The sequence below is a fragment of the Puma concolor genome, chromosome A2 (genome assembly GCF_028749965.1).
Source record: "Puma concolor isolate L17-30 chromosome A2, mPumCon1.1.hap2, whole genome shotgun sequence".
Taxonomy (NCBI): Eukaryota; Metazoa; Chordata; class Mammalia; order Carnivora; family Felidae; genus Puma; species Puma concolor.
Window position 1 is genome coordinate 83,090,900 of NC_141668.1, and position 26,019 is coordinate 83,116,918.

General features: G+C 36.4%; 1 protein-coding gene across 10 annotated transcripts in view; it reads left to right on the forward strand.

Moving 5' to 3' along the window:
- The window catches only part of PCLO (piccolo presynaptic cytomatrix protein), a 426,447-nt gene that overhangs the window by 198,218 nt on the left and 202,210 nt on the right, over nt 1-26,019 (forward strand). For all 10 annotated transcript variants that reach the window (XR_015248050.1, XR_015248051.1, XM_086696804.1 and 7 more), the window contains exons 4-5: nt 9,616-10,275; nt 20,717-25,811. Coding sequence is in view for 8 of the 10 variants with exons in the window: in XM_086696804.1 (XP_086552930.1) it covers nt 9,616-10,275; nt 20,717-25,811 (5,755 nt within the window). In the remaining 2 variants the exon portion in view is untranslated. The remainder of the gene's footprint in view (nt 1-9,615; nt 10,276-20,716; nt 25,812-26,019) is intronic.

Consider the following 26,019-nt stretch of genomic DNA (forward strand, 5'->3'; position numbering starts at 1 on the left):
TCACAACCTGCATTTGGCACAGATCAGTTTTGTTGGTTTGTTTGTTGGTTGGAAGATATAAAGGAGTGAGTTTGAAACAAGTTTCAAGTAATGATAGTATTCCATTTCTTTAGTTGAATCAGTGGTTCACGGGGGTTCATTGCAAACTTATTCTTTCTATCCCACCCATATTTCATAGATTATTTTTTTTCTAGGCAGTGTTTACTGGAAAGAATAAAAAGGGGGAAAGCACAATACTATATATAGTTCCAAAATATACAGAAGTAAATAATATATTAAAAGTACACACATATTAAAACCATAACAAAAAACAAATATCTGACAACACAAAAGTTAAAACAGTGGTTGTTCTTAGAGTATATTGAATAGGATATTATAGCAAAAGTTGTTTTTAATGATACTGTCAGTGTCCTACTTCTTAAGTAGACAGAGAGTACATGGATGTTCAACCCTTTTCAAATTTCTTATTGTATATGTATGTCACAAATTATTTTTGATGATTGTCTTTAACATTTCACCTTTTTAAAAAAAAAAAAAAAAACAAACTTTACAGATAACCCATTTTTGCATGTCACACTGATAGAACCAAAGATAGTCCCTCTTTCTTTGGAATTCCATTTAAGTGTACTTTGCCATGCAACTTAAGATCTGAAATAGACTATTAAAATTACTCTGCACACATACAAAGATTACTGGATAAAAATGGAAAACATCATCGCCCCTTGAATAACACTTGACTCACCCTGACTCTATCAGTTAGACTTTACTTAGAGAAACAGAACCATTAGGAAGCATAGAATCTGTATAATAAGAGATTTGTTTCAGGGATTTGACCTTAAAACAGTTGTGGGAGCTGGGTAAGTGATTGCTGAAATAAATACTGGAGATTGAAAGACGAAGGGCAGGCAGAGGAAAGGAAGATGAATTTAAAATCGAGGTGAGCAGAGGAGTGCTTGTGTGGCTCAGTCTCCCCAGAGAGACGCTCGCGTGGCTCAGTCCGACTTAAGTTCAGGACATGATCTCTCAGTTCATGAGCTCGAGCCCTGCACTGGATTCTGTGCTGACAGCTCGGAGCCTGGAGCCTGCTTCAGATTCTGTGTCTCCCTCTCTATCTGTTCCTCCTCTGCTCACTTGCTCGTTCTCTCAAAAATAAAGATTAAAATAATTTTTTTAATAAAATAAAATAGGGGTGAACAGGGACAAGCTAGAACGCATGAGGACAGGCCAGAACGCCTGTCTATTCTCACTGTCTCATCCTGAAAGCTAAAGAAGAAGCTGAAGAAGAATCCGGAGGGAAATAGAGCAGCTGCATGCCTGCCTGCTGTCCGAAGCCAAGCAGTAAGTGACATGTGTGAGCTACAACAGTCCCTGGTGACCCCGTCCCAACTTTCTGAGCTTGTAAAAAGCACTCATAGCTGCTGCTTGGCTGCTTGGCTCCCCGTCTCACGCAGAATGTCTGTAGCACCGCATTATAATGGGAAACTAGGAAAGGTAATTTTTGTAAATAGAGTTTATCCTAGGCGGGTTTATGCCTTGCAAAATCAACACACTGATTCTTCCCTGCAAAAAGCGTTTCCAGTCCTGCACCGCGTTCTACTGCACTGTGGAAGGGCTTACCGCTTACCCAATCTTCCCAGCCACCTTGCTGCATTCTCCATCATCCCGGCAGTCTGGTGCAACCCCTCCCCTTCGTATACATGTCAAGCTCCCTAGTTGGTGGGATTCTGCTGTCTTTGAATATTATATCCACAGTGATCCTTAAATTTAAAAGTTGGGACTGGTTTTTGTTTATCCTATAAACTGTTCTACAAATTTCATTCAACTGCAGTGTGCTTTAAATAATCTAACTTCCAAATGCATATAGCTGTGTAATCTTAACAAAATTCCTCTGTGATGAAGTGTGTTACAATCTTCAAAATTTGTTATAAAACTCAATTACTCATGGACTGTAGTGCTGACTGTTGACTAAGTTTGCCTTGAAAGGTATTTTTTTTTTTTGCTTTGATGTAATAACTAACATGCAAAATAAATGTACACCTCTTATAATAGGGACAAAATAAAATACAAGTTTATAAAAGCAGAAGGATGAGAACTGGTTATAAAAAATGAACTTGTCACCATATAAAACACATGGCATATTTTTTAAACTGTTATTTTTTATACTAGACATATAAATAACTATCAGCCTAGAATGTAGTGCACTAGAACACTTAATCACAAATAGAAATGACATGAATCCGAAGATGAGCCTTCTCTTTAAGCCTTCCTTTTTTGCTAGAGCTGAGTTCGCTAAAGCCAACACAGTAATTATGTATGATTACCCGTAAGTTTGCATCTTTGGTTACTAGTGAGAAAACAGCTGTGTCTTTGGAGTTGTCCTTTATATACACTACTGGGAGATCAGTTACCCTAATCCCTGTGACTGAACCCAAATCGGATAGATCTGTTAATCAAGCAGTAGTCGTAGTGAGCTCACTCTTCTTGCTTCCCTCTGTACAGATACAAAGATAGAGACAGGGAGGGAGAGAGAGAGAGGGAAAGGGAGGGAGGGATATGAAGGAAGGGAGGAAGGAAGGAAGACAGGCAGGCAATATAGGGAAATGAGCCTTGTGTGGTTCTTTTTTTTTTTTTTTTAAGTTTTTTTAATGTTTGTTTATTTTTGAGAGAGAGTGCAAGCAGGAGCGGGGCAGAGTGAGAATGAGACACAGAATCTAAAGCAGGCTCCAGGCTCTGAGGGGTCAGCCCAGAGCCCAATGCAGGACTCGAACTCATGAGCTATGAGATCATTGCCTGAGCTGAAGCTGGATGCTCAACCGACTTTGCCACCCTGGTACCCAGGTGCCCCGCCCTGTGTTGTTTTTATCCATGCAAATCAATACACATATTTGCATAAATGTAAATATATACATATCTTTCTAAAAGGAAACTAAGCCCCCTATTTTCTTCAAGTTCTGTCAAAGCTGTGTTAATATAATAGAGAGGTATTTTAATTATGCATGTGTGTATTTATATATTATTTATTTAATGCTATTTAAAACATCAAACACTTAGATCACTTTCCTGGTTTAGAAAAATATACATGAATTATGATGAGAAAGTGACTAGAAAAATGATCCTGGTTTAGTCAAAGAAAAATGGACACAAAAAGAATGTCAAATGAGAATATGCAATTATAATCTAGATATAATTTTACTCCCTGGTGTAATACACATGATTTTAGTTGGCATGTTGCTATTTATGGAAATATCTGTTAATGTAGTTTACATTATATAGAAACTTACACTAGGAGCTTCAAATGAGTGAAATAGAGAGTTTGTGTGGGAATATGGGAGTGTGGGTTTTTATAGAAATAAACATCCACATAAAAGAAAAGGTGAGTAGGGACATGAGCACTGATAAATTTCAACCCAGGCAGGACAACCCCAGTACAAGTTCTTAACAGCACCCAATATTCTGTTAGGTTTCATTATTGATTCTTACCCTTCAAAGTCAGAATTTCATTGAAAATTAATATTTAAAATTTAGCTTATTTGGTTTTTTCTTAGTTTTAATATGAATATTTATGTTCTAATACATTCTTTTTTTTTTTAATTTTTTAATCTTTATTTTTCAGAAAGAGTAAGAGCAAAAGCAGGGAAGGGGCAGAGAGAGGGGGGGACAGAGGATCTGAAGCAGGGCTCTGTGCTGACAGCAGAGGAGCCCATGTGGGGCTCAAACTCGCAAACTGCGAGGTCATGACCTGAGCCAGAGTCAGGTGCTTAACCGACTGAGCCATCCAGGTGCCCCTGTTCCAATACATTCCGATATGATTCTTATACCCACACAGAAAATAAATGGGGAATAACCCCAATCAATCATTTACTTATGTATTTTGCATACGAGGTTTTGTTTCATTGATTGTAAGGGGAACAAAAATACTAAGGAAGCTATGCATTCTAGCCAAAAGCAGCATACTAAGAAGAAGAGCTGACACACATCTCATCCATTTTTAGGAGGGACAGAATAAGAATGGAAATATCAGACATACCTCACTGCATACAAGTGCAGTCTCATGAATGATCAGTTTCTAATACCCTCATTGTGTAGTCTGGCAACTGATTGTGTAATCTGAAAAAAAACAGCGCATCAATTGTGAATTCAGTCCTTTTTTCTTTTACAGATAACAGAAATAAATTTAGAAATTTAAACAAAAAGTCTGATTTTCAGAATCTCAACTTGAACTGTAAGAATGTATGGGCTTTAGGTAAAAAGAACAACTTAATCCAAGACTATAGGTGAGACTGATACCAGCGATAAAAGTCTCAGGTAACTTTGCTTCCCAGTTTTTGGACCTGTCAATGAGTAAATAGTGATTTATTTCTTTTTTTTTTAATATATGAAATTTATTGTCAAATTGGTTTCCATACAACACCCAGTGCTCATCCCAAAAGATGCCCTCTTCAATACCCATCACCCACCCTCCCCTCCCTCCCACCCCCCATCAGCCCTCAGTTTGTTCTCAGTTTTTAAGAGTCTCTTATGCTTTGGTTCTCTCCCAGAGTAAATAGTGATTTCTAACCAGATTATTAGCATAATTTTCAGCTCAAAAAAATAACATTCTGAATAAACGAACACACAGAAACCTATGTAAAATTCTTATCGTTGACTCAAAAACTTAATAGTGGGCTGGAAACTCAAAGATATTAAATATCAGTTCCTGTGATCACTTGGTTTTCCTTCACAGAATTCTGAGTAGGGGGCACCTAATCTCTGCTTAAATACTTTCATCAATGGAAACTATCTGACCTTCCAAATTGGTAGGATTGGTCTTTTCATGAAAATTCACGTTAAGACGCAGCTGAGATTTCCCAGGTACAAAAACCAGTGCTGATGCATGGTTTGCGGCCATCACAGCTCTGCCATTTTAAGTCTAAGGCCAACTTTCAACCTGCCGCGGGTCTTATTATCATGCTTCAGAAATGATACTTAGAAAAATAAATAGGCAGGCCCGGAGTTCTGAGATTTTCCTTAATGGTATTGTTGCTATAGTTACAGCTGAAATGTTACATAAAGCAAATTGCTTATTGATGGAAAAATGCTGAGTAGCATAGCAGCATCCCTTTTCTGGGTTTTTATTGCCTTCATTTCCTACTTTCCTCTTAAGATTAATGGATTTGTGGAGCGTTGTTTTGAACAAGCCTGATGATTTGATGTTAAAATAAATGTATTTTATTAATATTGTACCAGCTGACAATTGGATATATTCTAGTATGTTGTGATCAACATGGAGTTGTTTTTTATTCGCTAATTGCTTATCAGAATTTTCCCTACTTGGATATGAATTTGTTATCCTGGTTATAAATGTTGAAACGCTGAATAAAAAGGTGATTGGTCTCACAGTATAGAGTCTTCTGAATTTATTGAATACATTTAATAATATGGCTAAAAACTTTTATTATGTTTTATACTATTATACTTACATAATACTGAAAATAAAATGTATTTTAAAAACATAGTAAAACAAATGGAAATGATCTGACAGGATCCATAATGATGACTTCTGTTTTAAAAAAAAAAAGGCTCCATAAGCATCTGTATTTTTCTGTATATTTTTCTATGTATTTTCTTGTATTTTCTATGCAAGAAACTCAATGATATAAATGCCTTTAGTATATATAAATATATATTACATAATATATAACATATATTCATTTTCTGATTGTCTTTCTTTATAAGCAAATATTTAAAGATAAACCTGTAAGTCTTTTGATATTTAACCTTAGGGCAAAATATGAATAATCCTGTCTTTTGCAATTTACAGAAGGAGTTAATGCCATGTGTGGTAAAATCCTTTCAGGTGGTAAAAGTCATATATGGCAGTGATACTTTTTGCATTGAATTCTTGTATAATTTAGGCATCTTGCTTATTTTATCTCCAGTTTGCTACTGGACTAGAAGCATTATGAGTATTTAATGGTGTGGCTGTTGAGGAACTAGGAGGGCAGACGACATTTTATTTTGGACCTAGACATGTAATGTTCTTAATTAAATCTCTGAATACAGTGATAACAAAAATCCTTGGGATTATTTTTGGTAAAGAATGCAAAAAAAAAAAAGTGAACTATGGTTTTTGACATCTTATGTGATTGTAGAATATTTCCCAAATTATCATTTGTGAAGCCAGTTTTTCTAGTAACTGTGTTTGTATTTAATGATGATACGATAATGACAATAACCCATGCTGTCCAAAATGAACTTTTTTGAAAATTCATTTTTACTCATTGTTAAAACTGATCAGTTTTGCTTTTCTCATGTCTGCTTTCAATTTTACCCTCACTACTGCTTTTTCTTATCCACTTTTAATAAATAAAATTTAAATTTGCATGTTTAAAGAAATATACAATTTTTTTGTTACAATAGTTTCCCCCCTTTTTAGTTCCTTACTGATATTATAACGTCCTCTGCTTGCAGAACTTGCTGGCATTCTAATTTTGGTTCTAGGGCTGCAGAGAAAAGAGACACATGTACAAGGCTGCCAATTCAGCTTTTCTAATTGGTGAAAAAATACTCTTTTGTGATTCATGAATTATCAAATTCCTTATATTCTACGCAGATTCATTAGACAGTCCTGTTAAAAGCATTATATGCTTTCCGTTTTCCATATAAATAGATATAAATAGAATAAATAGATACATAATAGATACATAAGTGGTAGTTATTTGACATGATAGTAACATCAGTTTCCAAAGTAACTTTGGTGACAAAATGTAAAGTCAAAAGAATTAGACCTGTCCTCATGATCTTATTTAAAATGCAAATCAGTAATGCAATTGAGACACCAAGTATAAAAATATCAGGTTTAACTGAATATGGATGGAAGTGTAAGCAAAACACAAATTTGAACTGGCCAGCCAGGCTCTCAGGATAAGATGGTTTTTCTTTTAGACTGACCCTATTATTGCCTTCCCTTTGCCTTTCAGACGGTGGTCATGTGGGTTATCACTGTTTATCAAACATTATTTTAAATTGGGAAAATGAAGCATCTTATGTGACATTGTAGATTAAATAGGTTATACCTTTTATCCCATTACCTAAATTTCAAATATATGAAAATGAGTATACTACCTTGAAATAGTTATTTATTTTCTCAATACATTTTCTTTTTTTTTTTTATTTAAAAAAAAATTAACATTTATTTGCTTTCGAGAGAGAGACAGAGCGCTAGTGGGGGAGGGGCCGAGAAAGAGGGAGACAGAATCTGAAGGAGGTTCCAGGCTCCCAGCCATCAGCACAGAGCCTAGCGTGGGGCTCGAACTCACCAACCAGCCACAAGATCATGACCTGAGCCGAAGTCGGACACTTAACCGACTAAGCCACCCAGGTGTCCCTCATTTTATTTTCATTTTAATTTCATTTATTTTCATTTTATTTTATTTCATTTATTTTCATTTTAACAAGAGCTGTATACCATTGCAGCATCAAAGTAAGAGATGATAACTTTGTAAAAACAATTTGTTCCAAAACCTCACATAAAATAATCACATTATTATAGTTGAGAAAAATTTGCAATGTAATGCTACCTGTATTCCTGCTATATTAAAAACTTCCTAACTTATTTACATTAGGACAAGGCCTGATAGGAATGCTTAACACACACCTGCATTTGGTTTTTAGAATCCATGTGACAAAACAGCAGTGATGCAGCTATTTTTGTCTGCTTTTGTTTAAAAAGAAAATGTCAGGTTCTGAATGAAAATATTCTAAACTGTGGCTCAACTGAGTAATGGTTTTTAAAACCACAGCATGGATTAAGATTGATTTTCTGTAGGTATTATGGCACTGCTTTCTCTAGGGACTATTCAGCACAAGGGCTGGAGCTTTTTGTATTTGACATAAGGGATCAAATCAGTTTCTTTCTTAAGACTTTTATATAAAGTTATTATATAAAGAAGCCACAGTTCACTCTAGAGCTGCTTAGAACTGAAATTAAGAAGGGAATTGGTATTGGATGATCATACACACAAAAAGCAAATGAACCCATAATGCATACTGATGTTTTATCAACAGCATCTTATAAAAAGTAAATAACTGACTTTTGTCTTTACTCTTTAGATAAGCAAATAAGAATTATAATAGCTAACAGATTGCAAAACACTAATTTTTATTAAGCATCATTATTTAGATATCTAAAAAATTGGAAGCTGAAATAAGAAATAAAACTTAGATCCCTGATAATATTCTAGAAAAGTAAGTGATTTTTGTCTCTGAATAATTTAAGTAATGTAACTAGAAAGAGTGATCCAATATGAAAAGCAGTTTGAAATTGAACTTCTCAAAAAAACAGTGCAGCATATGAATGCAGTACTCTTTGTGTGACTTCCAACTGTAGTCTTTACAAAATAGGTATTCATTAAATGTAACCATTAGAATCTACATATATAGCCTTTATTTCTTACATTATAATAGCTATAAGGTAAGAAAAAGTGCAACATACATCAATAGGACAGAAATTCTGCAATATTATTAGTCTCACATAATCAGTCTCCCATGCCATCATTTGTATGTGTTAAGAGAGAGTGATTATCAGAATTCAGCTTGCAAAAGAATCAATCAAGAATTAACCAGTGTATTGAAAAGATCTTTGTCCCAGTCCAGGATCCTGTTAAAACAATTTTAGCAATTCTTAGGAATTTGCATGTCTTATGACCATCTCAGTTGATTGGTGCAGGTGGCCTATGGATTACACTGAGGAGCAGAAACATAGCAAACTGTTTGACTCAGCGATTCAAAAAACCCTGGGGGATAAGATATCAGACCGCTTGAGCCAGTGATTGCATTTTGCTCAGTTGCATAAGAAATGTGAATATTATTAAGAATGAAATTATTTTTTAGTCCTAAAGCAGATAGAGAATTATGTACAGGTGACTCTTGAAAACTTTCATGTACCTTGTGAAGTTTTACTCTCGTCGATAGAGGCACATTTGACCCATGTCAAGAGATAGGAGATTATACATTAAATCCTAAAAGAGCTGTTGATTAATTGTAGTTAAAAGAAAATGACCATAAAATTTAATAGTTTTGTGTAAACATATGATGGAAATACTAATTTTAAAGCCACCAAGCTCAAAAATACGGTGTTTGAAACAAATGTAGATTTTTCACCAAAAAAAATGTATGTGTATATATATATATACATATATATATTCATTCCGTGGCTCCATCTTTAGTGCCATATATATATTATATATAATATATATTATTACATATATACATTATATATTATATATTACATATATATGTGTATATATAATATATATTATATATATTATATATAATATATAAGATATATATATATCTTATGGTGAAGATAAATATATATATCTTATGGTGAAGAGAATGAATTGCCAATCTCTAATATGGAAAATAATATGAGGAAAATATTCCTCATATTTTTAGATTATAAATAGTCTTTTTGCAGTCTTCCCTAGAAGTCACTATTTCATTGGTTTGGAAAACAATCTACTTTCTCCCTGTACAGAAAAGCAACTAGAAATCACCAGATGTTAACCTTGGTATATGCAACCGAAGCGGTGCGTTATAATATAGTTAATCTATTCATTGCTGTTTCATTTGCAGGTTCAAGAATGGCTTTGTTTAAATTGCCAAACCCAGAGAGCAATATCAGGACAGCTTGGAGATATGGGCAAAATGCCACCTACACCTTCAGCGCCAAAAGCCTCCCCTATGCCTGTCCCTCCAGAACAACCATCTCAGAAAACAGCAATGCCTACTCAAGTAAAAGTGAAAAAGAAGGAACAAGAAGTAAAAACAGAAGCTGAACAAATCATTCCAGAAAAAGTGAAAGAGATACCATCAGTGGAAAAGATTGTCCCAAAGGGGAACACAGACCACAAACAAGAGAGTAAACTAGAGAAAACTTCAGCCCCTGAAGACAAAAAGCCACTCCCAGAAGAAAAAAAGCCCCCTCTTGAAGAAAAAAAGCCACCCACTGAAGACAAAAAGTTACCTCCAGGAACAAAAACAGCTCTGGAGGAGGAACAGAAACAAGACTTAGCTAAAACTCAAGTACCAACTGCTGAGGAAAAGCCTGAAGGCAGAGTGACTCCACAGGTTGTACAAGAGAAGCTACCACAGACCAAGATGGAAGACAAACCCTCTGGCCCACCTCCAAGTTTGTCAAAGGAAGATGATGAGGTGCCTCAAAAAATTAAAGACCAGCCACAGGCAGCACGCCCAGCAAAGCCTGATCAGGTGGAACCTGGGAAAGAAAAAACAGTAAGTTATGTTTTCCTATCTTTGCACTCTGTTAGGTATATAAAACTTACAGATTTTTACCAAAGTACACAGAGTGCTTACTGCTAATTATGGAAGTGAAAGCCTTCAGTTAAAAGCACTTTCAGAAAAGTGTAACAATTGTTGTCGAAATGAACAAATTTGGCATTCTGACAGCTTAATCTAATTTAAATAAAGCAGAGATAGCAGATTGATTTTTCTAGCTTTTATGCATATCTAATAATTTACCAAAATTCTTTAGGGTGATAAAAATAGTTTCTTACAACTTTAAGGTTCTTCTTCTCTCCGCTATGAACATAAAATCAGTATCTACCTTTAACATAAAATACTATGTGTCTTAAGTTTCTATTTAGTTAGTCACTTGGTTAAGCAAAAGTCAACAAGTTCCTTTTCACTTGAAAGCCTCTTAAGGTATGATCAGCCATTGAAAGGTCTAAATAATTGTGGTTGCCAAAAAAAAAAAAAAAAAAGTGTGACTAAAATTTAGGACAAAAGTCATTTTCTGTAAAAGTTAATTGTAGTATTTAACATGATTTTTATATGATGTACTCTACTTGTTTAATATTGAAGGATTATTTATAATCCAGGCATAATCTGGAATAATATATATATTTTTTTTTCTTTAGTGCAAACTTTTAAGGGTATCTACCCATCTTAACCACTGTCTGCCCAAGCAGCAGTGTTATTTTTCGAAGAATTCTGATTGTTTGAGAGCTACACCAGGTCTTACATCATATTTGGTTGATTAATTTTAATTCACAGATAACAATGACTTGAAGGAAAATAAAATGATTTATTAATATTAAAAGTTAATATTAGGGCTCTAATTAGAATCTGTAGTGCATCCCAACTCTTAGTTGCTTTTTTGGTCATTTACAGTTTTAACACTTGGTTTAGTAACCGATCTCTGATATATGATATACCAGATAAATAAAATACATCATCTCATATATATCACATATATCATATATATAAAATATGATACATCACTTGTTATATGATGCATCACTCACAGATAATTCATCATTGGTCTCCCCTCATAACATAAATGAGTTTATCAGAGTCAGAAAGAGCAGGTACCTGTATATTCTTCATTCTATGCCAGGATGTAGTATCACCATCACCACCCATTACTGCTTGTAGCCTACCACTTTGCACAACCTGATGACTTTTACCATTTCTCCCTTTGTAAAACGGCCCTTGGCTTTCATAACCCTTCCCTTTTTGTTCTCTTTTGGTCTTTCTGATCATACTTTATGAGTTCTACGTTGACTCCCTGTATCACTTTCTTTCCTCATTTCTGTAAGAGGAGGTTTTCTTTGTCTTTTGCTTCATTTTTGTTTTGGGTATTGTCTTCTTTGTTCTTAGGAGAGCCCCATGAACAATTGTTATGTCTACCTGTGCACCTTCTTCCCCTCTTTTGAGTATCAGATCTGCAGTTTCAAATACTCAGTAGATGTTCCACTTCAAAGCCTCACTGTAAACTGGAACTCAGTATGTTGGAATTTTATCTACACTCTCTAGAGGCTTTTTCTGCTCCTGACTTTCTGTTTCTGGTAATGGCAGCATCATTCACCTGCCTCTACCTTCCTGGTCACTACCCTTCTGAGAGATCTGAGGCTTCTTCTTAGAAGCCTTCTTAGAGCTTCCTGCCCTTTGCTCTCGGCATCCAATTCATCACATTCCTGTCTGTTAGTTCCTATTCCTGAGCACACTCTTAATTATGGCCTTCATGACCTTTCATCAGTGATTTGAGTAATCTAATTACTGGTCACTGTGCCTTCTCTTTCTCCTTTCCTCCATATATAATTGTCAGATAATTATTTTGTAGGGTGCACGTAATTTCACTCTATCACTCAGATATTGCTAATGCTTCTCCATTGCTTGCTAAATAGAATCTAAACGAGAAATATCCAGATATTTTGTTAATGCACTTTTTATTTTACACCTTTATCACTTCCTTTTTGTTGTGTCTTTTTATCACTACTTTTAATATTATTTTATAACCTTAATGTGTGTTACTTATTTGTAAATTAAATGTGTACAGTGATTTATTAATATATTATGAACAGTATAAAACAGTCACAAAAATATAAAATAAAATGAAATAGACTATAATTGTTTTTATTATAATTATTTAAATAAAGTTACATTTGATCACAATAAAATATGATTAATAATAGTACTTTAGAGAGAACATGGATTGCGCTTCAGTATTTTTGAAAATCTTGGTCTGCAATTTTATGATAGAGTTATCTTAAATTCAGCTTCTAAGTTAAGCTTATTTTGATATTTTGATATTTAGTTCTAATGACTATCCATAACAAGAAAGATAATCCACAAAGATATGTCAGAATTGGAAGAAGTGCATCAGAGTTTGTACTTCCCAAATCTTGCTACCTATTCTCTAAGTTTGAAACTGAAAATAATTTTTTAATTGTGGAAATTCCACAGGAGACCAATAGTTATTTGTTCTTGTTCTGTCAGAAAATACGGTATTTAAAATACACACACACACACACACACACACACACACACACACGAATGAATTGCTTTAAAATCCACTGGGGTTCTTCATCTGGAAGGGTTAGAAACAGATGAAAATATTCTGTTTAAAATGTATTAAATGAGCAGATACGACAGCTTTTAAAAATGACATATGTTATTTTATATAGCATAATCACATGGTTTCCACATATCTCTTTTCAAAGGACTGTTTTCACACCATAATTCTGTTCAAGAACAGCTAGTGTTTGTTTTTTCTAAGTACTTAATAAGTACCATGTTGCTGATAACCAGAGTTTACTTTCTCCTATATACTTTTTTCCCCTCCGTCATTCCATTTACTTTATAGCATCTAGTAAGTGGTATATTACTGATAACCACTTGTCATCACCAAAAAGTTGAACAAACTTGGGATAATCCTATTTTTGTCAAAAAAGATCCATCTTCATATTCTACAACTTTTTAAATTAATTTCCTATTATATAATCAGTAAACCTCTGTGATTTAAATAACTTTAGAGTTATTCTCTATCTCAGTACAAAATATACAAAATATATATTCTTCAAAATATAAAGGTCTCATCAGTATACAAAACATATGTCACATCTGTAAAATCCAGAGGTCTGTCCAAATCTGACCTACTTATAACAGACGTAGTAAATGAATTTCACAGGTATACTGCGATCTCTGTATTCTTACCCTTTTTAAAAGAATAATTCCAATCAAAGAAAAAGCCACTCTTCAGTAGCTAATATACAGTTTTTTCATAAAAAAATAAATATGTATACCTTAAACCATTCAATGTTGTGAGGCTTACTTCTTTGGCATAGTTTTCCTTATTGGCTTACAGTAGTACTTTAAGTATTTTATTATTAAAGCAGAAATAGTAAATATTATAAACTGAACATATTAGAAATATCTACACTTTAATTCTGTTATTACCAAAAGTTTTGCTACTTACTTTGTTCTAAAAATTTCTCTTAAACCTTCCTGTTATTTCTGTAGTCTTTCCAACAATATTGGCTGACAAGAAATACAGTTTGATTTGTCACCATATCATTTCGTACACACTACCGAATCCAATTTTATCCAAATGATGTGTAGCTTTTTTTTCTTTTATTATGAAATAAGAAAAATCAAAAGCTTCTAAATGTTTATTATGTAATTTATTGAAAGTTGGTAAAGTAGTGGAATATTTATTTTCAGAAAATTTTAGAGGTCTGTGTTGATGCCACAATATCACTTGCTGTTGTGCTAAAGTTTACGTTGTGTTTAGGTAAGATGTGCTGTTAGCAATGAGAGATGTCAATACAGATGTCAAATAGGTTTCCTGATAATGTCGGGCATTTTTGGCTGGGTCCCATCTGATTTAACTTGGTCATCATTACTTTTTTCTTGTAATGTTGCTGATGAAAAGTTTGTAATGATATGAAGTGTGTCAGTGTTTGTGTCTTTCTTACATTATTATTATCTTTGTGACGTGATTTTTTGTTTTGCCACAATCTTTTGTCTACCACTTACCTATTCTAAGAAAACAGGTGTAATTGCTAGTAGCAAATAAAAGCCAGAGATCTGCCTAACTGAATAATAAGCCTCAGTCTAAAGATGGTTGAATAAAGTGACTACCTCACTATAACTTCTCCTTAGAGTGTGACTCTCAGTTTTCTCCCAGGATTTTTCACAAAACAGATGACCAACTCACATAAGGAGTAAAAGAATATTAGCATCAATCCACTTACTAAATATTAGGAGAATATTTTTATATCAGTGTATAAAAATATATCTTCACATGTACTTCTTGTAGCCATTAGATGATTTTGCAGGCCTGTCCAGGCTTCTGCACCCCACAGCCAGGACTCCTGTGTAAATAACTCAGTTTGGCTTTCTCAGCCGTGTGGAATTTGGCTCCAGAATAACTTGTAAGCAACGCCTGATATTCCCACAAGTGATACGTAGAACAACAGCCAAATAAATACGCCCTTGTGTAATTCCTGAAGGTAGTTTGACCTTTCTGCCCTCTTCACCTGTACTCAGTTCTTCTCTGTGCATAAATGCCGCACCCCTCCATCATCCCAACTGACAACCTCCCACTTGGATCTCTGGGCCACTTTTCTCCCTTGTGGCTGGTGCTTCTGCTGCTCAACACCCTATGTTGACTGGTTTTAAATTTGTTTTTGTTTGAAATCAAAATAATACTCTTAATTTATCTCTTACAATATTCTTGGCACTATGTCAAGTATTTTCTTGATCATTTCATCCACACAACAATGAATGAGGTAAATATTATATGTTTTTTAAGTTGAAAGAAACTAAATTCCTGTGCTCAGGATCACATGGCTGGGGATTCAGCAAAGCTAAGATTGTAGTCCAGTTCTGATTATAAAATCATGGCATTGAACACTACACATAATTCTTTCCTGTGACACTTGTACCATACTGACTTTACATGATTATAATTATTCTTCTCTCTAAGCAGCTTCCACTATAACCCTAAATACTTTATGTAGTTGTTTACTTTCTTATATATTTATGTTATTTTAGTTATTCACTTGTCATTTGTGTCATTCATATTATCACAGCATATTGTTTACATTTCTCTGTGGCCACACCTTTTTGTCTCTGTTTATTCCTCTCTCACAAAATGTGTTTGTTGAAAGGGATTAAAATGTATCCCCAAGTAGAATAAATAATTTGAAAGATACATCCTTCTTTACTTTTTTTAGTTTAATGTTTTAAAATTTCACATTACTACAGAGTTCTCTTTTTTTATCTATATACTTAAACAATATTGCTTGTCTGCATTTGATATATTACACTGAAACACTATATAGTTCTCCAGATAAAAATCGAAATTTGAATGCCCATTAGCGTAAACTTTTTTTTTTTCTGGTTAAAATGACCAAGGGGTTAATATTCAAGTTAAATATAAGGCATTGTATATCATGGCAGAATAATCAGGATGAAAAATAATGAGGTTTTCTGTAGTGAAAAGGATTTTCATGGAGGTGAGACTATTTGATTTTTCTGTCCAGTCCCAGTGAATTTTATGGACTTAATCTTGTTCAGAATTTTTGGAACATTCAGACTAGTAATCCATTTTGACCCTAACATTGTATAAATGATTAAAGATCATTCATTTTTTGTCTTACTTTGGCCCATTGAAATAAATGGCTTGGGAAAATTAAGCAATATTGTATCCTTTCTTTGTCCAGTCTTAAGTTTAACCAAGAATTCAGGTGGTAACTACAGTAATGTTCAAAAAACTTCCATTTACCTTCAGTATGAAAGGCTAACCATTTCAGTATTTGTGAAAGGGCAGAACTAAGTTCGGCAGTACAGTGTGTCTTTGTACCTTCTCCATCACTAGAGAAGGCTTCAAGATATGATACCATCAGAAGAGTTTCACCTGGGGATTAGTTCATCACTGCCTGTCTCTGACTGGTCTCCAGGTCAACAAATGGCAGTGGAATATTGGAAGGAAAAGGAATTCTCCACTCTCTGTTTTGGGTTAGTAAGTAAACAAGTATATGAATCTTAGCCTCTGAAAGTTTTGCGTAATTGTTTCATATACACAGACTTAGAAACACTCAAGTCTCTAGTACCATAATTCTATACATGGGAAAAGTGCAATAATAATAACAGTAAAAGTAAGTGAAATGGAATCTAATGCTAAATGTACTTAGAAAAATGCATGGAAAATGTGTTCCTCGGGGGAACTGAAAAATGACATTGCTATTAAAAAAAAAAAAAAGGTGTGCTTAAATTATGTTTGTTCCCACTCACTGCCTCCATCTAAGATGACAAAATTCTCACATAAAAGGTAGATGCCTGGAGTTTTCTTCTTAATTTAATTTCAGAGGTCATTCTAGATTGTATTACATGTAAGAAATGAAATGGGTAATTAATTTCAACTTCTGATTATTCAAATGAAGAAAATAATGCATAAGTAATAAACCACCGTGATGTTTATGCACATAAATGCATATATGTGTTATATATAATACATACGAAATTTAGAAAGAACTGTTTGGATCTATTTATTAAGTTTGAATATATTATCACAAGTAACATAATATTCTTCTCAAAAATAAGTATGTAACGACACATTTTTTAAGCAATTAGAAGAAAACTCCCAATCTTTTAGTCCTAGGGACTTAAAACTTGGAAGAAAATAAGCCAAATTATGACTCCCTCACATAAATACTTTGATCATATTCCTCTCAAGTTACAGTACTTCAGACATCCATTTGAAGATGGAATAGAGAAAACCAAACCCAACTTATACAGCATGTTTTATGTTCTTCTTAGTTCCATCTACTCTTTCTGATTTGATCACATTATTCCCTTGTCTAAAAAAAAAAAAAAAAAAAAAAAAAAGTTATCCAGGAAGCAAGGGTTTTGCAGTGTATATTAGCTGTGTAGCCCAGTTAACCTGTGTGAGTACGAATTTCACTCGTACCCCCACTCACATACCTCCCAGAGAAAAGTAGATAGCCATAGAGGGGATCACTGCTTGGACAGATGAGTGCCTCAGTGTGCCCCTCTCTGTACATGAAGTAAAACTTCTTTTCTTTTTTTGTTTCTGTTTTTAGCAGCAGTGAGTGAAAAGATGAATGGGTAGGTGCCTTAAAGAGCCAAAGGGCCTGGTTGGTATGTGATCTGAGATTTAACCAGCTAACCGTGTAGTGAAGAAGATCACTCGCCTCCACCAGAAGACTTTGGTATGCGAGTTAGTAGGAGAAGAGTTGACATTAGGACTTTTTTTCACTGTACCATGGTACAATAAATACATGAGAAACTGTCTCTTCTGAAAAATTCAGACCAATGCCCTTTGGTCACCTAACTTGATTTTCTTATTAAACACTCCAAACATTTTATCTTAGACCCACAAGCATATAGAGCAAAATCTTTGCAGCCTTTTACCACCTGATAATATGGAGAGTAACAGTCATTTAGAGAGGAAAATCATCACAGCATCATCATAGGTAAATGATGATTGAATCCTCTGCAGAATGTGGAGGAAAGAGACCGGGAGAGCAGCAGGAGGGAGAAATGGGTAGAACATGGTACTAAGGAAAGAAAGAAAGCTTGAGGACATGGAGATAGGCCACATAAGGAGATTGCAGGATGGGTATTTTGATATTTATGTGTGTTAGTCCCCTGTCTAATGTATCTTAATTCTCTTTGTTACATTATATGTCTGGTCCTAATCTTATTTTTATAAAACGTAGAATCTGCAGAATCCCTTGTATAAAACTCTAATTTCTCTTTTATTATACTCAAAAGAATTGTTATATATAACAATGGTTACCTTTCCTCCATATATGGATACTGTATTACATTGTTGTTTTATAACCTACGCAGATGCAAAATAAAGAATATAAATGTCACTATCACAATTTGATTCTGAAAGATCTTTTTTTTTTACCTTTTTTTTTTTTTTCTTTTTCCACAAGGAGCTTAGTTACCCCACCTCTCTGGTTATGGTGTTTACTATGATTTAGTGAAGAGTGGGAAGGCAGATAAAGAAAGACATAGGAAGCATATTGGACTCAAAGAAATTGTGTTCATCAATGTGTAGTATATAAGGAGGTAGAAACATCCCTCCCCTTGGACCATCTAGAAGGATTTTATTAGAAGTCTGCTTCACCTGTGCTGACCTCTTTAACCTGTAGCTCTTAAGATAAAGGAACCAATATTAGTTGGGTGCTCATGAGCCCTACTACTAACTAAAGTCTTGGAATTGTTGATAAGTAACTTTTTCCTGGGAAGACATCTGAAATGACCTGGAAAGTTAATTCATGGTAAACCAAAGAGTACTTACTGCTTTTTGCACTAGAGTTGTGAATAATATGTAACCGTTTTTTTGATTTTTTTAAGTTTATTTATATTATTAGAGAAAATGAGCAGGAGAGAAGCAGAGAGAGAGAGGGAGAGCGAGACAGAATCCCAAGCATGTTCATTGCTGTCAGCACAGAGCCTGATGTGGGGGCTCGAACTCACAAGTTGTGAGATCATGACGTGAGCCGAAATCAAGAGGGGCTTAACTGACTAAGCCCCTATCACTGTCTTTTTGAATTTGAGTTACGTCGTGTTGTAAATTTGGCCAAAGAATTTTACCACATAATGTATTCAAAATACGTTTCTAAACATACATAGTAACAATATAGGTATTGAGAGGACCAGGAGTGGAAAATGAATATCAAACCAACAGCTTTTATATTTGAGAACTCTACAGCTAAAAGAAGCAGAAAGACAAGGAGGTGGAGAAGGAGAGGAAGAAGGAGGAGAGAAGGAAGGAGAGGAGAGAAAGCAGGAAGAAAGTTTCTTTCATGTTTGTTGTTTGTCGTTCAACCTGACGTGTGATCATGGGAGGAGCCCATGCTTACAAACCCACTGAAAATATTCAGATAGTTAGTTCAAGGCACAGACTTAGTGGAATTGAGGTGGCCTCAGAGGCCAGGGTCAAACAGAGCATGTCCTCCTGTGGTTTGTTTTCTGACCTCTTCATGCCATAGGGCTGTGGGGGTTATTTTAACACTCTAAGCATGAAAACTCACTGGATCAGTTGAGTTCCATTTTGCTCATAGGTAATTTTAATTTCGACTTCTACAAAAAGCCTCTGTGCTTAGTATTTTCATTTAAGGCTACTCTGATTCTGGAACCAAATCACTGGCATGGCCTCATCACAGCCCAAGAAAGCAGCAGGTCGAGGCTGTGATTTGTCTGCTTAGTGTCGCAGCTCCTTGGAAAGCCCACGATCCCATTTAGAAAATGTAATTATTGAACTGGTTGAAAGGAGCTGACTTTGACATGGTGTAAAGGTAAAAGTCCAATGTATTTGCAAAGTCAGAAGGCATTTGTAAGTGATATTTATTAAATATCTTTGAGGTGTGATGCTGAAAATAAATGAGATTAGCAACACTATAAAAATAATAGCTGGATATTTCTCTTGAGGTAAAGCCATGAGTCAGTAATTATTGCATAACTTTTTCAAAGTTTATACTTTCTAAACATTCACTTCAAATGATAGACAATTATAATAACAATACCAAGTAAATATAGAGTCTTCACATCTTTAAATTATTTTTTATTTACACATCTTTTATTATTTTTTGATGTTTATTTATTTTTGAGAGAGAGACAGAACACGAGTTGGGGGAGGGGGAGAGCAGAGAGAGAGGGAAGCACAGAATCCGAAGCAGGCTCCAGGCTCTGAGCTCTCAGTACAGATCCTAATGCAGGGCTTGAACCCACAGACTGTGAGATCATGACCTGAGCCGAAGTTAGACGCCCAACCAACTGGGCCAACTAGGCGCCCCTAAAGTGTCTTTTAAAAGTAGTGCCTTATTGGAGTCTATTTCAAAAATAAATCTCCTCTGATAGTTGAGATGGATAACATTACAGTCATATTACCTACATATTTCTTTTAAGGAAATTTTCCATCATCTCTTAAAACTTGTAGTCTGGTAAAAAGCCCATCCTCTGATTTTTTTTTTTTCTTTCTTTGCCTGTCCTCAGAATTCAAAAGTATTGATTATATTAATGAAAAATTAATTTTTCTCTTTGACAGTTTAGAACATTTTTCCAAAGTAAATGTGCTGAGAAAGATAATCACGTGTTTGAAAGAAAATGCTATTGAAATATAAAGAGTATTCATGGAAAAAAATCAAATGTCATTGAGAATTGACATTTAATTTAACTTAGTTTAACTGAAAACTAACCTTAATCAGTATGTGTCAACTATTGTAACTGTTTTGGGCCCAGAGATTTTTTTTTTTTTTTTAACACTGGCCTATAGTTGAAAAGAAATCCTATAATTATTCCTCAGTTCATAGTAGTAATTGGGAGTAATAGAGAGGCCATGTTACTAGTTTAATCACGTTAAGTTTTTCCTGTATCTTTTCCTCCCTGCTAGGAAAAGGAAGATGACAAATCAGACACTTCAAGTTCTCAGCAACCAAAAAGCCCACAAGGTCTGAGTGACACAGGATATTCTTCTGATGGGATATCAAGTTCACTTGGTGAAATTCCAAGTCTTATTCCAAGCGATGAAAAAGATTTGCTCAAGGGACTCAAAAAGGACTCTTTTTCCCAAGAAAGCAGTCCTTCCAGCCCCTCAGATTTGGCTAAGTTAGAAAGTACGGTCCTCTCCATTTTGGAAGCTCAGGCAAGTACACTTGTTGAAGAAAAGTCAGAAAAGAAAACTCAACCTCATGAGGTTTCTTCTGAGCAGCCAAAGGACCCACAGAAAACTCAGAGTTTATCTGAAACAGTGGAAACTACAATTTCAGAAGAGGAGCTCAAAAAGAGTCCAGAAGAAAAAGACACTTTAAAAAAAGATAGCCAACAAGACATTCCTTCCACAAAGGACCACGAAGAAAAGTCCGAGTTTGTTGATGACACAGCTACAAGAAGACAGCTTTATGATTCAGTTGAAGACAGTAGTGAAAGTGAAAATTCACCTGTTCCACAAAGAAAACGGAGAACCAGTGTTGGTTCATCGAGCAGTGATGAGTATAAACAGGAAGATAGTCAAGGGTCTGGTGAAGAGGAGGACTTTATTCGAAAACAGATTATAGAAATGAGTGCTGACGAAGATGCTTCAGCTTCTGAAGATGATGAGTTCATTAGGAGCCAGCTCAAAGAGATTAGTAGTAGTATTGAGAGCCAGAAGAAGGAAGACATGAAAGGAAAAGGGAAAGCAACAGCGGGGAAACACAGGCGACTAACTCGGAAAAGCAGTGCCAGCTTTGATGATGATGCAGGGAGACGCCATTCGTGGCATGATGAAGATGATGAGACATTTGATGAGAGTCCTGAGCTTAAGTACAGAGAAACTAAAAGTCAAGAGAGTGAAGAACTTGTAGTTGCTGGAGGAGGGGGGCTACGTCGCTTCAAAACCATTGAACTCAACAGCACAATAGCAGATAAATACTCTGCAGACTCATCACAGAAAAAAACGGCTTTGTATTTTGATGAGGAGCCAGAATTGGAAATGGAAAGCTTGACAGACTCCCCAGAAGATAGGTCAAGAGGGGAAGGGTCTTCTAGTCTTCATGCTTCCAGCTTCACTCCTGGCACATCCCCTACCTCAGTGTCGTCTCTTGATGAGGACAGTGACAGTAGCCCAAGTCACAAAAAAGGAGAGAGCAAACAACAACGTAAGGCTCGCCACAGGTCACATGGTCCTCTTTTACCTACTATTGAAGATTCTTCAGAGGAAGAAGAATTGAGAGAGGAGGAAGAATTATTAAAGGAGCAAGAAAAGCAGCGGGAATTGGAACAGCAGCAAAGAAAGGCTTCTAGTAAGAAATCAAAGAAAGACAAAGATGAACTTCGAGCTCAGAGAAGGAGGGAAAGACCAAAGACACCACCCAGTAATCTCTCTCCCATTGAAGATGCATCTCCAACAGAAGAATTACGCCAGGCTGCGGAAATGGAGGAGCTGCATCGATCTTCTTGTTCTGAATACTCACCTAGCATAGAGTCAGACCCAGAAGGCTTTGAAATAAGCCCAGAAAAGATAATAGAAGTGCAAAAAGTTTATAAATTGCCCACAGCTGTGTCTTTATATTCACCAACAGATGAGCAGTCTATTATGCAGAAAGAAGGTGGCCAAAAGGCATTAAAAAGTGCCGAGGAGATGTATGAAGAAATGATGCACAAAACCCACAAATATAAACCTTTTCCAGCTGTACCAGAACGAGATGAAATGTTTGAAAAAGAGCCTTTGTATGGCGGGATGTTAATAGAGGATTATATTTATGAATCTTTAGTAGAGGACACATACAATGGTTCGGTAGATGGCAGTCTGCTAACAAGGCAAGAAGACGAAAATGGATTTATGCAGCAGAGAGGGAAAGAGCAGAAAATAAGACTCCCAGAACAGATTTATGAAGATCCTATGCAACAAATAACAGACCTCCAGAAAGAGTTTTATGAGTTAGAAAGCTTACATTCTATTGTGCCTCAAGAAGACATTGTTTCAAGCTCTTTTATCATCCCAGAAAGCCATGAAATAGTGGATCTGGGTAGTATGGTGACTTCCACCAGTGAAGAAAAAAAATTATTAGACGCTGATGCTGCCTATGAAGAACTCATGAAGAGGCAGCAAATGCAGTTAACACCTGGATCCAGTCCAACCCAGCCCCCCATCACAGATGACATGATAGAGTCTACCGTGGACTTTGACAGGGTGCCCGATGCATCTTTGACATCAAGTGTTCTCTCAGGAGCATCTCTTACAGATTCGACCAGCAGTGCAACACTCTCTATCCCAGATGTCAAAATAACCCAACATTTTTCAACAGAAGAAATTGAGGATGAATATGTAACAGATTATACAAGGGAAATCCAAGAGATAATTGCCCATGAATCACTGATTTTGACCTACTCTGAGCCTTCAGAAAGTGCTACATCTGTCCCACCCTCTGACACACCCTCTCTCACGTCTTCTGTTTCTTCAGTTTGTACCACAGATAGCTCCTCACCCGTCACTACCTTGGATAGCATAACCACAGTTTATATGGAACCAGTGGATGTAGTAACTAAATTTGAAGATTCTGAGGGAATTTCTTCATCAACATATTTTCCGGGCAGCATTATAGACTATCCGGAAGAAATAAGTGTATCTTTAGATCGAGCCACCACACCAGATGGAAGAACTGGTGCTGATCATATCGTGATTTCCTTATCTGATGTGGAGCCTCCTATTCTAGAATCTATAGGAACTAAACCGGAGAGGCTGATTGCTGACACTGTTTCCACTGACTTACCTGTATCTGCAAAAGACGCAGTGAAGAAAGCCAAGAAGGACACTGGGAATGGAATTATTCTCGAGGTTCTGGAAGCTTATAGAGATAAAAGGGAGAAGACTGAGGTTGAACTAACAAAGATGAGCTTTTCTGAAACTGTGTTTGATCAACCTCCTTCTTCTGCAGTGGCCCTTCCAGTAGGGGAGCAGGTTTCAGCAACGTGCTTTATATCAGGACAGGTCTTTGACCAAACAAAACCCGCATCTCCGTTGCCATCCGGCAGTCCTTCTGTTACCTCTCTTCCAACTAAAACGCGTCCATTCTTTAGAAGTTCTTCTTTGGACACATCAGCACAGCCTCCTCCTCCCCCTCCCCCTCCCCCTCCCCCTCCTCCTCCACCCCCTCCTCCCCCCCCTCCACCTCTCCCTCCACCAACCTCACCCAAGCCAATCATTCATCCTACAAAAAAGTTAACAATTACAGCTCCAGAGACTGTAACCACTACAGCTAAACCTCTAGTTGATGCTGTTACTACAGTAGAGGCTACAGCTATTCCAAGAAGTAATGAGTTACCTGTAACAAAAATATGTACCACTGCACCTCCTCCTGTTCCTCCTAAGCCATCTTCCATCCCATCTGGACTTGTCTTTACACATAGACCTGAGCCAAGTAAACCTCCGATTGCCCCTAAACCAGCAGTCCCTCAGCTTCCAGTAACTACACAAAAATCAACAGATACACACCCCAAGCCAACAGGTCTATCTTTAGCTTCAAACATGACATTAAATTTAGTGACTTCAGCAGATTATAAATTACCTTCCCCTACCTCCCCAGCATCCCCTCACTCTAACAAGTCCTCACCAAGATTTTCCAAATCCCTCATGGAAACCTACGTGGTTATCACATTGCCATCTGAACCTGGGACTCCAACCGATTCTTCAATTAGTCAAGCAGTTACCAGTTGGCCCCTGGGATCACCCCCCAAAGACCTGATTTCCATCGAACCAGTGTTTTCTGTAGTTCCTCCTATGACAACTGCAGGAATGCCAAGTTCTTCAGAACAGAGCTTGTACATGTCAGGAGCTTTGGAGACATTTTCTGCTGTCCCCGTCACAACGTTATCTTCATTTCAAGCAGCCCCAACCTCAGTTACACAGTTTTTCACAACTGAAGTTTCCAAGGCTGAGGCTTCAGCAGCCAGAAGTGCACTCACTAGTGTTGGTCTCAGCAGCGTCTCTATATCGATTCCTCCAGAGCCTCTTGCTCTAGATAACCTACATTTAGAGAAGCGTCAGCATAAGGAAAATGGAAAGTTGCCGCTTGTTGGTGATGCCATTGATTTGCGTACAGTACCAAAAGTAGAAGTTAAAGTAACTGAAAAGTGTATGGATCTTTCTGCCTCCACAATGGATATGAAAAGGCAGACCACCACACATGAAGTCTATGGGAGACAAATCAGCGCCGTCCAACCATCTATTATAAATCTCAGTGCAACTTCATCAGCAGTAACGCCGATGCCCCTGGTCACTGAGACGGTGACTGTTGTCACGTGCGCAGCTAGTTCAGGTTACACCATGGGCCCAGAAAGCCTAGTGGGTATAGAACATGCAACACCAGCACCCCTCCAGCTTACTACATCAAAGCATGCTGAGCCTCCCCCGTACAGGATACCGAGTGGCCAGGCCTTTCCTGCAGTTAGGGAGGATGCACCAATAAACTTATCTTTAGGTACATCAGCACACCCAGTGACATTGGCTGTTACAAAACCTGTTACCGCACCTCCTGTCGGAGTCACAAATGGATGGACGGATAGCGTCACACGCCAGGGAATGGCTGATGGGGAAGTAGTAGATCTCAGTACAACCAAGTCTCACAGAACTGTTGTAACGATGGATGAATCTGCTTCCGGTGTGGTGACCAAAATAGTAGAAGATGATGAAAAGCCTGTCGATCTGACTGCAGGAAGAAGAGCTGTATGCTGCGATATGGTTTACAAGTTACCTTTTGGAAGGAGCTGCACAGCACAGCAGCCCGCAACTACTCTTCCTGAGGATCGTTTTGGTTATAGGGATGACCACTATCAATATGACCGGTCAGGCCCTTCTGGTTATAGAGGGATTGGGGGAATGAAACCTTCCATGTCTGACACGAATTTAGCAGAAGCTGGACATTTTTTCTATAAAAGTAAGAATGCTTTTGATTACTCTGGAGGAACTGATACAGCAGTAGATCTAACTTCAGGGAGAATTACTGCAGGTCAGTATGATGTGGCAGCAGACCTTTCCTTGAAATGTCATTATGGTGTCCCTCATCTCATTTCAGGATGAAAATGTGGTCCCTTTTCCAATTGTGTTACTTTTTCTCTTTCTTTGGATGTTTTGGCAGCGTATTTCGGAGTACATGTGCGCTTTTGTTTCTTCAGTTTTTAATTTGTTCTGCCCAAAGTCACCTGCATGTGCCTGCA